The sequence below is a fragment of the Lithobates pipiens genome, unplaced genomic scaffold (assembly GCF_037356315.1).
Source record: "Lithobates pipiens isolate NorthernLeopardFrog02 unplaced genomic scaffold, aLitPip1_a1.2 Scaffold_16, whole genome shotgun sequence".
Lineage (NCBI taxonomy): Eukaryota > Metazoa > Chordata > Amphibia > Anura > Ranidae > Lithobates > Lithobates pipiens.
This window is the reverse complement of record NW_027507748.1, coordinates 322,837,051-322,852,684: the sequence shown is the minus strand read 5'-3', so window position 1 is coordinate 322,852,684 and position 15,634 is coordinate 322,837,051. Positions and strand designations below refer to the sequence as shown.

Sequence of the window (15,634 nt, the reverse complement as noted above, 5' to 3'; positions counted from 1 at the left end):
AAGTGGGGTACACCCTATAAGGAGATTTTTTTGTCGATGTTTCACAGCAAATTGGAACCGATGAATGAAAATTCGGAATCCGCTGTCGACAGCTGTGTACACACTATACGAAAATGTTTGCCCGATTTTCTTAGTGGGGCTGCCATTAAAGCGGTAGTAAACCCTTTTTTTTTTTTTTTTTAAACCTGCAAAGCAAAAGGCATAATGAGCTAGTATGCACCGCATACTAGCTCATTATGAAATACTTACCTTAGAATGAGGCCCCGACATCTGGCCCGATCCACGCCGAAGGAGCTGACATGCTCCCTCGGCGTTTCTTCCGGGTTTCGCGGCTCCAACGCTGTGAGTGGCCGGAGCCGCGATATCGTCACTCCCGCGCATGCGCACGGGTGATTTCATTCCGGCCGGTCGGCCACTGCCAGATTTTCAGGCCGAGAATCCCCTTGTGAGCATGCGCCGCTGCAGTCAGCGGCGCATACCGAGGAGAATATCTCCTAAACCGTACAGGTTTAGTAGATATTTTTTTTACCTACAGGTAAGCCTTATTATAGGCTTACCTGTAGGTAAAAGTTAAAAATTTGAGTATACAACCACTTTAAAGCAGAGGGACACCCTAAAAAAAAAAAATTGCATTATAATGCTCCTAAAAATGTAGGGGGGAAAAAAAAAAAGCCTGAGTGCTTTCACTATGGAGCAGTGTGCTTGCAGGACGGAAAAAAAAAAAAAGAGTCCTGCAAGCAGCATCTTTGGGGTGCCAACCCCTGCCCCAGTGTGAAAGTGCCCTAGCTCTAAACTAGTAACTTGTAAAGAAGGAAAAAAAATTATTTAAAGAGTCGTCTATGGAGATTAAGTACTGTCGTTTGTCGCCATTCCATGATATGTGCAATTTTAAAAGCGTGACATGTTGGGTTTCTATTTACTTGGTATAATATCAAATTAAACGTTAAAAAAAATAAAATAAAGTTAACGTAACCCAATTCTTTTGTATTATTCATGAAAGTGTATTAGTTCCCAAAAAATGCATTTGAAAGTGTGCTGTGCAAATACAGTGTGACATCAAAAATTGCCATAATCGCCATTTTATTTTCTAGGGTCTTTGCTAAAAAACAAAACAAAACAAAAAAAACACTGTATAATGTTTGAGGGTTCTAAGTAAATTCCTACCTGTACAAAATATAATATGGGGGTTCCCATTGTTAATCACACAGTGCTGGACATTCAGCAGTTATAGTTCATGGTTGGGGACCTCCCTTTACCTCCTATGCTGTCTCCTTGCCAAATAATGAAGGCAAATCTCCCCCATGGAGCACATATAGATGCAAATTCTTTCCGGGTTCTACTATCATGTTCGGTGGTTGGCAAGATAGACCTAGTAACTTGTTCGGCATGCGAGGTGAAGATGCTTCTAAGGGTAGAATAATGGAATCATTCCTTCCACTCTGCCCAAGCAATGCGCTGCCATCCGCAGCAACAAATCAGTTAAACAGCGCCGCGACTCTACTATTTTACTGTGCGTGTTTCTAGAGGTTGCAATAAAGTTAGTTGCGAGGAAAAAAAATAGGATGAAGCTTCGCGATTGGGTACACGGCTCGAGCCCCGGTACGCATGCGTGGGCATGTTGGAGGCTTAGGAACACAGACAGCAACTGCAGTAGAGCAGCCAAAGGGCTAGGCTAGCTTGTACACCAGGGCTTAGAGCAGGCCGGGTGGATGGGATGGAAGCTGGACCTTCTACACCAGGTAAGCAATGCCCGGGGCTCCTCCAGTCTTCAGGAGGAAGGGGAGAAGTGCTGCACCTGTAGAGAGGAGGGAAGAAAGAGGAAGAGTCTCTCAGCCTGCAGCTAATGGAGATGGAGAGACCCTCTAAAGAAATGCAAATTGGGACATGTGTTTGATGCCAAAAGGGAGGGAGGGAAGGCTTATTTTAAAGCAGTGTCTGGGAAATGATGCGAGTGGTCCATGGGATCATTCAGGAGGGAAGACACAGGAACCTGTTCTGTGCAGCTGGGAAAACTTCTCCACAACTCTCTTCTATACACACTTCACTGGAGGGTTCACTCTACATCTTCTTCTGCAGGGCTGCCAGTATTCTAGAAGGATGTACACAAACACTTTGCTCAAACATTCTTCACATCCTTCTTACTCACATAATCTCCTCTAAATGATTGTCTCACACTTCAGTAACCACCGTGCATGCATTTTACAGGATCACTATTGCAGGTTAACACTTTGTAGTGTGTGTGTGTGTGTGTATATATATATATATATATATATATATATATATTAAAATATTTTTTTTTTCTTATTTCTGCAGATGCAGAAAGTGTGTACTATTTACTTTTTGATTATAAATTTGCAGAAAAATACAAATATGCATGCAGAGGTAAGGGAGACAGATGCATAAGGGTTAAAGTAGATAAACCCAGATACTGTACTGAAATCTAATACAAGCTTTAACGCATCATTTTCAAACATTGGTTTCATTTTTTTTTTTTATTTGCTTTCATTAACACTAGTGAAGCTGCCTTAAAGTGATACTAAAGTATTTTATAAAATTATATATATATAATAGTATTTTATAACATTGTACCCATATGACATTTTCATATATATATATATATATATATATATATATATATATATATATATATATATATATATATATATATCATACAAATAAAGCTTTCTTTTGGTGGTATTTAATCACCACTGGGTTTTTTTTTTCTAAACAAACAAAAAAGACTGAAAATTTTGAAACAAAAAAAGTTTTTCATATTTTGTTATAATATTTTGCAAACAGGTAATTTTCTCCTTCACTGATCTGTACTGATGAAGCTGCACTGATCAGGAGCCACTCATGGGCACGGATACGCTGCATGGAGAGGTGGAACTGATGGGCACTATTAGGCAGCACTGATGAGCAGCACATGCAGGCGCTAAGGGGACCAATGTACCTCTAACAGACAGCTTGAAGAGAAATAAAAACGATAATCGGCATCTGTTTATTTCTGTGATCAGCTGTCATTGGCTGACAGCTGATCACATGATGAGAGGCCTGCTGTGATTGGCCCATTACCCGATCTATGATCAGCCGAGTCTCACGGACTCGTCAATCACAGAGCATGGGAGGCACGAGAACGGGAGGATGACCTGGTAATTTAAGCCCGTCCTGTAGCAGTCTTTTGGCTATAGCGTATGCGGCAAGTGATTAAAAATAACAAGCATGTCTATGCTCACCTGCTCTGTACAATGGTTTTGCACAGAGCAGCCCAGATCCTCCTATTCTTGGGTCCCTCACCGGAGCTTCTGACCTGTCCTTCCTGCTGAGTGCCCCCATAGCAAGCAGCTTGCTATGGGGGCAGCCGAGCCGCTGCTCTGTGTCCATTCAGACAAGGAGCCACAGCTCGGCCCTGTCCCCCTCTCCTCATTGACTCACTGACTTTGACAGCAACGGCAGCCAATGGTGCTGCTGTCTCAGCCAATGAGGAGGGAGAGTCCTGGACAGCCGAGACTCGTGCAACATCGCTGGATCGAGATGGGGTTTTAGGAAAGTATCAGGGGATGCTGAGGGGGACTGCTTCACACAGAAGGTCTGGTGCACTCGTAATGGCATACTGTAGAAAGTGGGGCCCCCCAAGGATCTGTCCTGGGACCGATACTGTTTAATTTATTCATAAACGATCTAGAGTATGGGATAAATGGCTCAATGATAGTATTTGCGGACAATACAAAGCTAAGCAGCGCAATAACGTCTACACAGGATGTGGAAACCTTACAAGCAGACCGAAACAAAATAATAAGGTGGGTAATGTAAGATAATGCATTTGGGTGCCAAAAATACAAATACATGTTACTTGCTAGGGAGAGAACCGCTGGGGGAATCTAGGATGGAAAAGGACCTGGGGGTCCTAGTAGATGACAGCAATGGCATACAATGCCAAGCGGCTGCAAACAAAGCCAACAGAATATTGGCATGCAGTAAACAGGGGATTCACTCCAGAGATAGAACGATAATTCTTCCACTCTAGAAGACTCTGGTCCGGCCGCATCTTGTGTATGCTGTCCAATTCTGGGCGCCATTCCTCAGGAGGGATGTGCTGGAGAGAGTCCAGAGAAGGGCAACAAAACGAATAAAGGGACTGGAGAACCTCAGTTATGGGGAAAGACTACAAGCATTGAACTTATTCTCTCTGAAGAAGAGACGCTTGAGAGGGGCTATAGCGATGCACAAATACTGTGCTGGTGACCCTAGCATAGGGGAAAAAAAAACTTTTCAGTGAAAGGGAATTTAAGAAGAGAAGCGGTTTAACCTAAAACTGCATAGAGCAGTGATAGCGAAACTTTGCACCCCAGATGTTTTGGAACTACATTTCCCATGCTCATGTGAAAACCAGGTGCCCCCAAACCCCCCCCCCCCCCCCCCCCACAAAAAAAAGTGGACCGCTGAGGAGGCAAACAACCAGAACCTCCCTTTTAGGTGAAGTTCTGCTTTAAACTGACAACTTGCAAATAATCCTAGTTTCTTGTGTCTTTGTTGAACACACCCATTAAACATTCACAGTGTTGGAGAAAAAAGTAACAGAACCCTCATAGACTAATTACTTCAACAAAAGCTAATTGGAGTCAGTAGTTTGCAGATCTGGAGTCCAATTAATGAAATGAGTTTGGAAATGTGGTTGAAAGCTACATTAATTGATAAAAGATTCTCAACATTTTAAGATTGCTGTTCATAAGAAGTATCAGGTAAGCTGAACCATGCAAAAAGGAGCTCTCTGAAGACATACAATCAAGATTAGTTGATCTGCATAAGGATAGAAAGGGATACAATGCAATCTTAAAGTGTTTAGGCATCCATCAGTTGACAAATTGTCTCTAAATGGAGACAGTTTAGTACTGTGGCTACTCTTCCTAGAAGCGAGTGTTTAGCCAAGATGACTCCCAAGGCATAACGCGGAGTCCTCCGTGAGGTAAAGAAGAGCCTATGAGTAACAGCTAAAGGCTTCAAGACATCACTGGAACTGACAAACATCCCTGTTCATGAGTCTACTTATACGTAAATCTTTGAACAAGCAGGGTATTCATGATGATGAGACAAAACTTAAATAGTTTAGGAAGAATACTCAGCACTATGTATGATGCAAAAAGAGCACAGCTTACTAACATCAAAACATCATCCCAACTGTGAAGTATGGTGGAGGGAACATCATGATTTGTGCTTGCTTTGCAGCCTCAGGGCCTGGACCACTTGGAAACATTAAGGGGAAAATTAATTCTCAAGTTTACCAGAGTATCCTACAGGATAACCTCAGAGTGGCTATCCGCCAGCTAAAGCTTCGGTGAAGATGGGTGATGCAGCAGGATAATGACCCACCCTAAGCATCAAAGTAAATCCACCAGGGGGGCTTCAGAAAAAGAAAATGCACTATTCACAGTGACCCATTAAGTTCCCAGACTTTAATTTCATAGAGTTTCTGTGGAATGACTTCTGATTTACACCAGACTTCCTACAAATGTGTTTGAGCTGAAGGAGTTTTGTAAAGGTGAATGGTCAAAAAATTCTCCTAAACGTTGTGCAGGCGTTCTCCAGAGCTACTGAAAGCGCTTACTTGAAGTCATAGCTGGCCAAACCTCCTTTGGCAGCAATCAACTTCCATGGTTCCCTTGCTTTTTCCTCCAACACTATGAGTGTTTAATAAGTGTGGCCAATAAAGACAGAAGAAATTAGAATTGTGTGTGTTAATATCTTAAGCACATTTTTTTTTCTATTTTTGTGATTTAGATGCGGATCAGACCACATTTTAATGGCAAATTATTGCAGAGGGGGTTCATGTACTTTTTTTTCTTGCCAAAGTAGCAAAGTATATGTCCTCTGTTTAGGGCTCCTTCATCTCCCTTTAAAGTGTAACTAAAAAGAAGTGCGCCCAAACAGAATACACAGGAGACTTTAACCACTTGCCGACCGGCGCACGCAGATGTACGTCGGCAGAATGGCACTGACAGACAAATGGACGTACAGGTACATCCTTTTAAATTTGCCACCATGCCATCGCATGCGTGCCAGTCCGGACCTCTGTGAGTCCGATCACAGGTCCCGTGGACTCGATCGCCGCGGAGTTACCAGCGATCGTCTCAAGGGGAGATGTTAATGTAAACAAGCATCTCCCCATTCTGCCTAGTGACAGTGTCACTGATCTCTGCTCCCTGTGATCGGAGCAGAGATCAGTGACGTGTCATGTATAGCCATGCCCCCCCACCCCCACAGTTAGAAACACTCCCCAGGGCTCACTTAACCCCTACACTGCCACCTAGTGGTTAACCCCCTCACTGATTGTATAGCACTGATTGCTGTATAAATGACAATGGCCCCAAAAATGTCTGATGTGTCCGCCATAATGTCGCAGTCATAATAAAAAATCGCTGATCGCAGCTATTAATAGTAAAAAAAAAAAATATTAATAAAAATGCCATAAAACTATCCCCTATTTTGTAAATGCTATACATTTTGCGCAAAAACAATTAATCGCTTATTGCGATTTTTTTTTTTTTTTTTTTTTACTAAAAATATGTAGAAGAATAAGTATCGGCCTAAACTGAGGAAATTTTTATTTTTATATTTTTGGGGGATATTTATTATAGCAAAATGCAAAAAAGAATGCGTTTTCTTCAAAATTGTTGCTTTTTTTGTTTATAGCGCAAAAAAAAACACAGAGTTGATCAAATACCACCAAAAGAAAGCTCTATTTGTGGGACAAAAAAGGATGTCAATTTTGTTTGGGTGCCACGTCGCTCGGCTGCGCAATTGTCAGATAAAGCGACACAGTGCCGAATCAGAAAAAAGTGCTCTTGTCTTTGGCCTACAAAATGGTCCAGGGCTCAAGTGGTTAAGGGCAACTATATTGAATAATGTATATGTATATAATAAAGTAGAAAATTTATTGAAAAATGTTATTAAAAAGTTGGTGCATACATCACCATATAGCACATAGGTAAAAAAAAATGAATACAGTTGGATCAATTCATATTGTTTTTCTCCTGCTAGATCGGCCGACGTGTTTCAGGATCTTACAGGAATCCTTTCATAGGGACATTTAGAAAAAATAAACAATCTATAAAAGAGCATAACACAGATTTAGAATCAAACAGTCAGAGACAGCCATAGAGTAACCCAGGTATAAATGGGACAATATGGTTATTGGCAGATAAGCTAATACCTAAGAGCATACTGTTAGTTCATCAGCAAAACATAAGACAGAGTGTCCCAGAATGGCTCTAATAGGTAGAGTGATAGTAATATATTATTGATGAGGGATAAATACTGATCTCCAGTATACTGTTGTGTAAATCACACACTGAGTCCTGCCTGGCAGCTTGTCCGTGTCAGGGCGAGGGCTTGTTTATATCCCCATAGGACGCCCGTGCCTGCGCACTACATCGTGCGCCGATGTACGCTGTACCCAGGTGGTGAAGGGGGCGTGGATCAGATGTAAGCGTGACAGCTGCATCGTCTGAGTGGGTAAGTATCTTATGTCCAAGGAGAAGTAAACCCGAGGGGCGTGGCCAGTCGGCATCACAACGTGTGTCACAGGGGGAACAGCTCTGCCCTATTCGGAGGCAGGCCCCTGTTATAATGAAGCGGAGCAGCGATCCTAGATGGTGAGGGGACCATCTCCTCCTCACTGGGCTGTGGATGTTAGAATTTGAGGGCAGACGAGCAGTACCATGTATATTATATCACATCAATGCACAATGTGCACGGAATGCCATGAGTCAGTGGTGCTGTCAGAGTAACAATGGTGGTTAGCTGGTGGTTCAGTTTTTGTATCAATGTGGTTGATTTACTAAAGGCAAATCCACGTTGCACTGCAAGATCACTTGGAAGTACTTCAGATCTGAGGGGGAGATCTGAAAAGAGGGGAAGCTCTGCTGATTTTATCAACCAATCATGTACAGGCAAAAATGCTGTTTTTTATTTTCCTTCCATGTCCCCCTCAGATCTAGAGCGACTGCACTTCAATGTGTACTTGTATTGCAAAGTGGATTTGCCTTTAGTAAATAAGCCCCGTGTTGTGTATAAGAGCTTCAATATCTACCGTATCGATAAGATCAGTAGGGTCACATTCTTCTAGGAGGAGACTAAGCAAGTCATCTAGTGCCTCATCAGTTTGTGACATATCTGAGATTTTTTGTGTAGTGCTTTTTAAATACAGACTTCTGAATAGAATAAACAAAACTAGAATTTCGCAAAAGGGCAGGCAGATCTAAAGATCACCAAAAATGCACATGGGAGTCTCTCCAGTGGGCTGTTCAGAAAGCCCACTGCGGGAAACACGATCTTGCATGGATCCATTGCACACCCACAGCCCCTAGTGTAGTCTATTCCGTATAGCCAGTACTTAAGGTTGAGAAGAAATTGCTCAACGGATGAGTTTTCTCCTGAAGGCGAACCTTCTAAAACAAAGACTTCTCAGCCACGGGTACTCCATTACCAACCTGAAGAAGGCCTTCAGGAGAACCTATAGACAATCTAGACATGATCTGCTCTTCTCTAAAAACAATGCAACAACCACTAAACGCCAAACTACTTGACTTATTACCAAATTTAACAATCGACACAGAACAATTCGAAGTATACTAGAAAAACACTGGCGTATACTTCAGATTGACCCAACATATACCAGCACGCCCTGCCATCACCTATTGCAAGGCAAAATCTATTAAGGACAGGTTAGTACAAAGTGAATTTGTAGGACCCTTCAGAGCACATCTCTGCAAACAGCTTGACACATTGACATGTGGTGGATGCACCACATGTCAGTATATGAACACCAAGTTAGATATCAACCACTTAAACTCCAACATTTTGCCAATTGCAAGACGGCAGGTGTTGTTTACATGCTAACTTGTCAATGTGAAAGTTTTTACATTGATTAAAGAAAACTTGAATTTTGAAAAAGGGCAAGCAGACATGTCATGAGCATCCTGACAGCTAAGCCCCCAGCTTCTCCTTGGAAGACATGTTGGGGACCGTCAGGAGGGCAGATGCCCCAGATTCCAGTTTTTAATCCTGGACCGGAATTCACCGTGCTCCAGTGGAGGAAACTGGAATAAGATCCTCCTCCAGCAGGAAACCCGCTGGATTTTGCAGCTGGGGGCACAGTCCACCAGGACTGAATAGTCAGTTGCGCTATAGATCGTTCCTGGAGCGGTTCGCCTCAGGGGTATGTAAAAAGGAACTCTAAATACTCACTCTTATCCCTATATCCCTACAGTTTTCTATATTCTTCTTCCCGATACCTCACTTCATCTTCCTCCCTTTTTTTATTTATTTTTATTAAATTGAGCTTATCTGGTATCGATTTCTCTTTATTTCTGTGATAAGTTGTTGCATCAAAATATGTTTAAAACGGTGCTACCTATGTCTGTTAACAACATATTTTGGGAATTTTCTGAGTTTTGACAGTCAGGCCTCTCCTGAGAGGCAGCTGATGATGCGGCGTACGTGAGCGAGGAGAGGGGAGGGGAGGGGCTTGACTACGGCGTCCTCATGTGTGGACGGAGGAAATCCCGCTATACCAGCGGGTACGGAGCGTGGTGAGAGAGCGCTCGGCTCCGGGAGAATGAAGCAGTCCTCACCTGTTGACGGTACCCCCCCCCGCCGGTTCGCCGGTCTGCCTGCCTGCTCGCCTGCCTGTCTAGCCGCTGGGGTGAATGAAAGTGAAAGTGAAATGCGAGGCAAGCTGAAACAGAGGTGTCAGCGTGACTAGGAGAACTCCATCTGGCGGCAGGTAGAAGAAAGGAGGCTAACTGGAGACGGAGGAACCCCTCCTGGATCCCCCCCCTTCTGCTTTCTCCCCCTTCTGATCTCTCAAAGGATGATCGCCCTGAAAAGGCTGAAAAGGCTGGATCCTGAATGGAACAGGAAGAGCTGGAAATAAGGTCAGATCGTTACTGGGCTGTATCTCTGTTATGTAGATCAAGAAGTGACAGAATAATGGACTGTTGAAATAAGTGATTTAATTTAACTGAGAGATAGGAGAGGAACATTGTGTACAGTTCGGAAGCTGGAGGCACCAGGAAGAAGTTGAGTAAAAACATAATGAGTATAATGAGTGCTGACTAACCCTGACCACCCTCCTTGCCTCCTATTATCTTTGCTGTCTCCCTTATCTTTTGGTTGTTTCCGTTTATCCCAGTGTTTTGTATGGATAGACAGCGCGACAAACTAAGGGGATAACATCAGAACCTCAATATTATCTTAGAGAAAGTGATGTTTAAAGGAGAAGGCATCTTAAGTATTATAAGTAGAAAAAAGGGGGAAAACACTATCGTTTAAACCTGTGGTAGAAAACAGGGAGAAGCACGAACAGTGGTGGAGAGAACTGAAAAAATAAAAAAAAACCCTTTCCCCCCTCCTTAGATCTGTCTATTGCAAAAAATACTGGGAGGATCGAACATTAAGCTGTATGGACAATTGTGCAACATGGAGTGATATAATTACTTGCAAATAACATACTATCAGCAGGTGAACAGCTAGGAACCCAGAGCTGGACCTAGGTTGAAACAGTTTTAAGTGCTGGTGTCTTTACCTTCATTTTGTTTGCAGTCGCTCCTCTCCTTGCCTGCGTTCAGCATGAACAACCAGTTTGGTTGATTAAAGGACATTAAATTCCACAAATAAGTAATGATTTAAAAGGACGGTACTTAATACTTGCATAATCACTATAATTGCAAAAAACGTTGTATAGAGGATGGTGCAATGTAGGTGATTTATTTACAGACAATATATCAAACAGCAAACCATATGGTCGCAGCACGCAAATGGATATAAATGTAACAGCTCAGGAAGTAAATGAGTGGCATGCCGTGTACCGAGTGTTGATTGCAGGAGATAAACTCCAAGAAAACAGTGGAAAATTTATATGTGTGAATATATGCTGGTGGAGTGAACGGTAGGAGTGGATTTCTTAAGTCATTACTTTACGCCTTTTTGGGAAGATCTCAGGCAGAAGTAGTTACTCCACTTTGGCCCCTCCCCCCCTATTTCCAAAAGCAAAAGGGGGAATCCTGGGGAAGAGAAAAAAAAAAGACAACATGAGGGGAAGAAACCCCAAAATGAATGACCCGAAAGCCCCGAGGGAGAGTTTAAACACAAGTACAATTCAGAAATATCTAAAGGAAACAACTCAAAAAAGCCCTGGGCTTGAGAGAAATCAAAAAGGAGTAAGAGAGAGGAAGAAAGACACGGGAAAATCAGAAGGGGCACGGGGAGGCACCTCCGGAGAGGAGACGGATTCGGAGAGCAGAAGGAGGGAGCCAAGGGTTTCCTCGCAAATACCTACAAAAAGTGAAATGTTAGACATGTTTGCGAAACTAGAAAACACTATTAAAGCGGAGATCTTAACAGTAAGGACGGATCTGGGACACTTATTGAGGCGAGTGGAAGAAGTGGAGGAACAAACAGGAAGACAGTCCAAAGAAATATCAGATTTAAAAATGCAAGCTTCGAAAATGCAGGAGGCACACAGGGAGATAATATACAAGATAGAGGAGCAGGAAAACCAAAATCGACGCCAAAACCTGAGGATTAGATCCTTACCAGAACAACAGGGAGAAGACCTGAGTGTGAAAATAGGAAAGATATTCAATCCAATTCTGGGAAAAGCAGAAGATGCAGAGCTAAAAATAGACCGGGCGTACAGAGTCCGGAAACCCCCAGGGTTAAATGAAGAGGTACCGAGAGACGTGATTATAAAATTTCATCTCTTCGAAGATAAAGCTAAGATATGGAGTAAACTTAGAGGACTATCTTCAGTCCAATTTGAAGGGGAAACGCTACAGGTCTTCATGGATTTATCTCCAGGGACTTTGGCACGGAGAAGAAGATTAAAACCACTACTGGAACAATTGAGGAGAGCAAACATAAGATATAGCTGGGGATACCCAGCAGCACTTGTGGTTCAGAGGGAGGGAAGAACCGTTAGGCTTAAGTTCATAGATGAACTGGAGGACTTTTGCAACAAAATAGGAGTTCCAACCCCCACGATTCCTTTAGATCCATGGGAAATGCAATTTTAGTGGAGAGGGGAGGGGGGGTAGGAAGTTTACTCTATGGAATGGTGTTTCTTTGATTGAGGGGGGGGGGGAGCGGGGGGGAGGGGGGCGGAGGAGGGGATGGATTGTGGAAGAAGGGGGAGCTGAGCTCTAATGCTCCTTGCCAGCAGGGGGCATTTTTGCTCTCTGGGGGGGGAAGGGGAGAGGGGAGCTCAGAAGGGGGAAGCTGTAGTCGGGGTCAAACCCTGGGAGAAAGGGCTTGCAGAAGGGGTATATCTCACAATGCAAAGCAAAGGCCAGGAATGGGCCGGAGGGGGGGAAAGGATGAGGGGGGGGAGGGGGGATTTGGGTAGAAGAAAGGGGAAAATTTATTTCTGGCAGTTGAAAATGAAAAAAAGAGAAGAGGGGGTGCAAATAGATCATAGAAGGTGGAGATTAATGTTTCTTCCAAGTAGTTTCGGATGACAGAGATAAGGTTTGTGTCATATAATATAAGGGGCTTGAATTCTCTTGATAAGAGATTTAAGCTCTTAAAGGAATTACAGCAATATAAAGCCGATGTAGTGTTTCTTCAAGAGACCCACTTAACACAAGACACGAATGTTAAACTGTACTCCGATAACTACCCGAACTGGTTTTATGGAGATTCGCCAATAAAGAGGGGTAAGGGAGTGGCAATTGGGTTCGGGAAAGAGATAAAATTTAAGGTGACAGACAGACTGACCGATCCGGAGGGTAGATACCTGTTCCTGAAGGGGTACCTTGGGGAAAAAACGTTTACCTTAGCAAATGTGTATAGTCCAAATAAAAATCCAATAGGATATTTGAAGCAAATCCTGAGGAAACTTGCGGATTTCAGAATAGGAGAAGTGATACTGGCAGGGGACCTTAACTTTTGTATGGACCCGGCATACGATAGTACGTCCTGTGTAGGAGGGGGGAGGGGGGAGGGGGAGGGGTCTGAAAATGATCAAATCCAGACTAAGACAAAGTCAATTGATAGATGTATGGAGGATACAACACGAAAAAATAAAAGACTACACCTTCTTCTCCCCAGTACATGGGACGTACTCTAGATTAGACTATATGTTGGTTGAACATAGAATGTTGGAGACTATTTTGGAAACAAAGATAGGAATTGTATGCCTGTCAGATCACTCTCCTATTATAATGAAGATGAGGATACCAGGAATACAGAAGTACCCATTCCCCTGGCGGTTAAACGAGGCTCTTTTACAGGATAAAAAAACTGTGGAATTAATACAAAAAGAAATAGAGTTTTATTTTGAGACAAACGATACCAGAGAGGTGTCGGGTGCCTGTCTTTGGGAGGGGCATAAAGCCTATCTCAGAGGTATCCTCGTATCCATAGGGGCGGGAAAGAAAAGGGAAAAAGCAGAGGAAAAGGAGAAATTGGTGAGAGAGGTTTTCAGATTGGAACAGGAACACAAGAAACAAAGGGGACAACAACCGGACCTCTTTCACCAATTGATCATAAGGAGGGAGGAATTGAAAGATATATATGATCGGGAAGCAAGAAGGTCACGAGAGGGGAGAGCTAGAGAGAAATATTTTGGGGAAAATAAAATAGGAAAATATCTAGTGAGACAGGTGAAAAACAAAAGAGTGGGTAACTTTATTGAGAAAATCCAGGATAAGAACGGGAAAATGGCTCACACCTCCAGGGAGATAGCGGAAGTATTTAAACAATATTATGAGGCTTTGTATAATGTAGATCAGAAAGGTGAACAAGGTAGAGGGAAAACTGAGAAAATTAAAGAATTTTTGAATAAGGCTAAACTACCGCGATTATCAGATAGCGACGGGCAGAGTATGGATAGACCGATCTCAGAAGAGGAAATTTACAACGCTTTAAAAGAAACGGCCTCAGGTAAAAGTCCAGGACCGGACGGGTTTACGATCACTTATTATAAAAAATACAAGGAAATACTAGTACCTCATTTTTGTAGATATATAAATAGTCTAGGTACAGAATATGGAGCGAGTAGAGATGCCCTCCGAGCCGCTATAACGCTGATTCCGAAGGAGGGCAAAGATCACACGCTCTGCGGGAACTATAGGCCGATAGCCTTGCTGAACACAGATATAAAGCTATATGCCAAAGTATTGGCGGCCAGGTTAAAAGAAAAAATGACAGAGCTGATACACGCGGACCAAGTCGGATTTATTCCTGAGAGAGAGGGTAGGGATAATGGGGTGAGGGCACTGCTCCTTATCCAAGCTTTAAAAGACAATGGGTCCCCAGGTCTATTCCTGTCGATGGATGCTGAGAAAGCCTTTGACAGGGTAGACTGGGGACTCATGTTAGAAACCCTGGAGGTGATGGGAGTGGGCCCAAGGATGATCCACTGGATTAAAGCATTATATAAGAACCCACAGGCGGCGGTTAAGGTCAATGGAGAAATTTCTTCACAGCTACAAATGGGAAATGGTACTAGGCAGGGGTGTCCACTATCACCCCTGCTGTTTGCGATCTCCCTTGAACCCCTGTGGGCCTCGATCCGTATTAATCCAGATATAAAAGGGATTAGGGTGGGAGAAGAAGAGCACAAACTCGCAGCATATGCGGATGATGTGCTCTTCTTCATTACAAACCCAAGAATAACGATTCCGAACTTGCTGGGGATCCTGGAAACATTTGGAAAAATCTCAAATTTGAAGATTAACCTAGGCAAGTCCGAAATCCTAAACATTAACATCAGTAACCAGGAAGCAGAGAGACTGCAAGCGGAATTCCATTTTCCCTGGCGTAAAGAGATCAAATACTTGGGAGTCTTTCTCGCAAATACTCTCAGGAAAATATATCTGAAAAACTATATTCCACTATTAGAGGAAATAAAGAGAGAAATTAAAAAAATATCATTTAATTCCCTATCGTGGCTAGGACGGATAAATGTAGTGAAAATGATCCTAGTACCGAAGATCATATACAAGTTCCAAATGATGCCTATCCCACTCCCTGCGGCCTTTTTTGAAATATTAAGGAAATTAATCTCGAAATTTATTTGGCAATATAAAAAGCCGAGGATTGCATTTGCGACATTAAGGAGGGGGAAAAAACCAAGGGGGACTTGCGGTTCCGCACTTGAAAAGATACTATAACGCAGTGGTTCTCTCACGGGCGGTAGAGTGGGTAAAAGAATTAAACGAAAAAAGATGGGTTAGCTTAGAAAATATATTATCTCAAACATAATTAGGGAGAGTAATATGGAACCCGCCACAATATAGGACAGTAGGACCTAACACACATGAAATAACACGGCACGTTTTAAAAATTTGGGATCGAACACACACACAAAATAAATGGGAGTATAATTCACCTATGATTTACTTAAAAGAAAACGAATTTTTTCCACCGGGAAAGTTAGAAATAGGGGGGAATTGGATAAAAAAAAACAATGCACAATTAAAAGACATATTGGTAAAAGGTAAATTAAACACTTTTCAAGCACTAAGGGAGGACAACGAATTGATGAGGATTGATGCTTGGCGGTTCCTCCAACTTCGTCAGTTTGTAGCAAGATTGCCTCAACCCTTACGAGACGAAGAAGCATTGAGGCCTT

General features: G+C 42.8%; 1 protein-coding gene across 1 annotated transcript in view; it reads left to right on the top strand.

Annotated features, from left to right (window-relative positions):
• The first annotated feature begins 1,576 nt into the window (after positions 1-1,576).
• Positions 1,577-15,634, top strand: part of LOC143982741 (protein argonaute-1) — a 246,286-nt gene continuing 232,228 nt past the window's right edge. Inside the window, exon 1 of the mRNA XM_077481721.1 lies at positions 1,577-1,739. Coding sequence (XP_077337847.1) covers positions 1,715-1,739 — 25 coding nt within the window. The 5' untranslated portion in view covers positions 1,577-1,714. The remainder of the gene's footprint in view (positions 1,740-15,634) is intronic.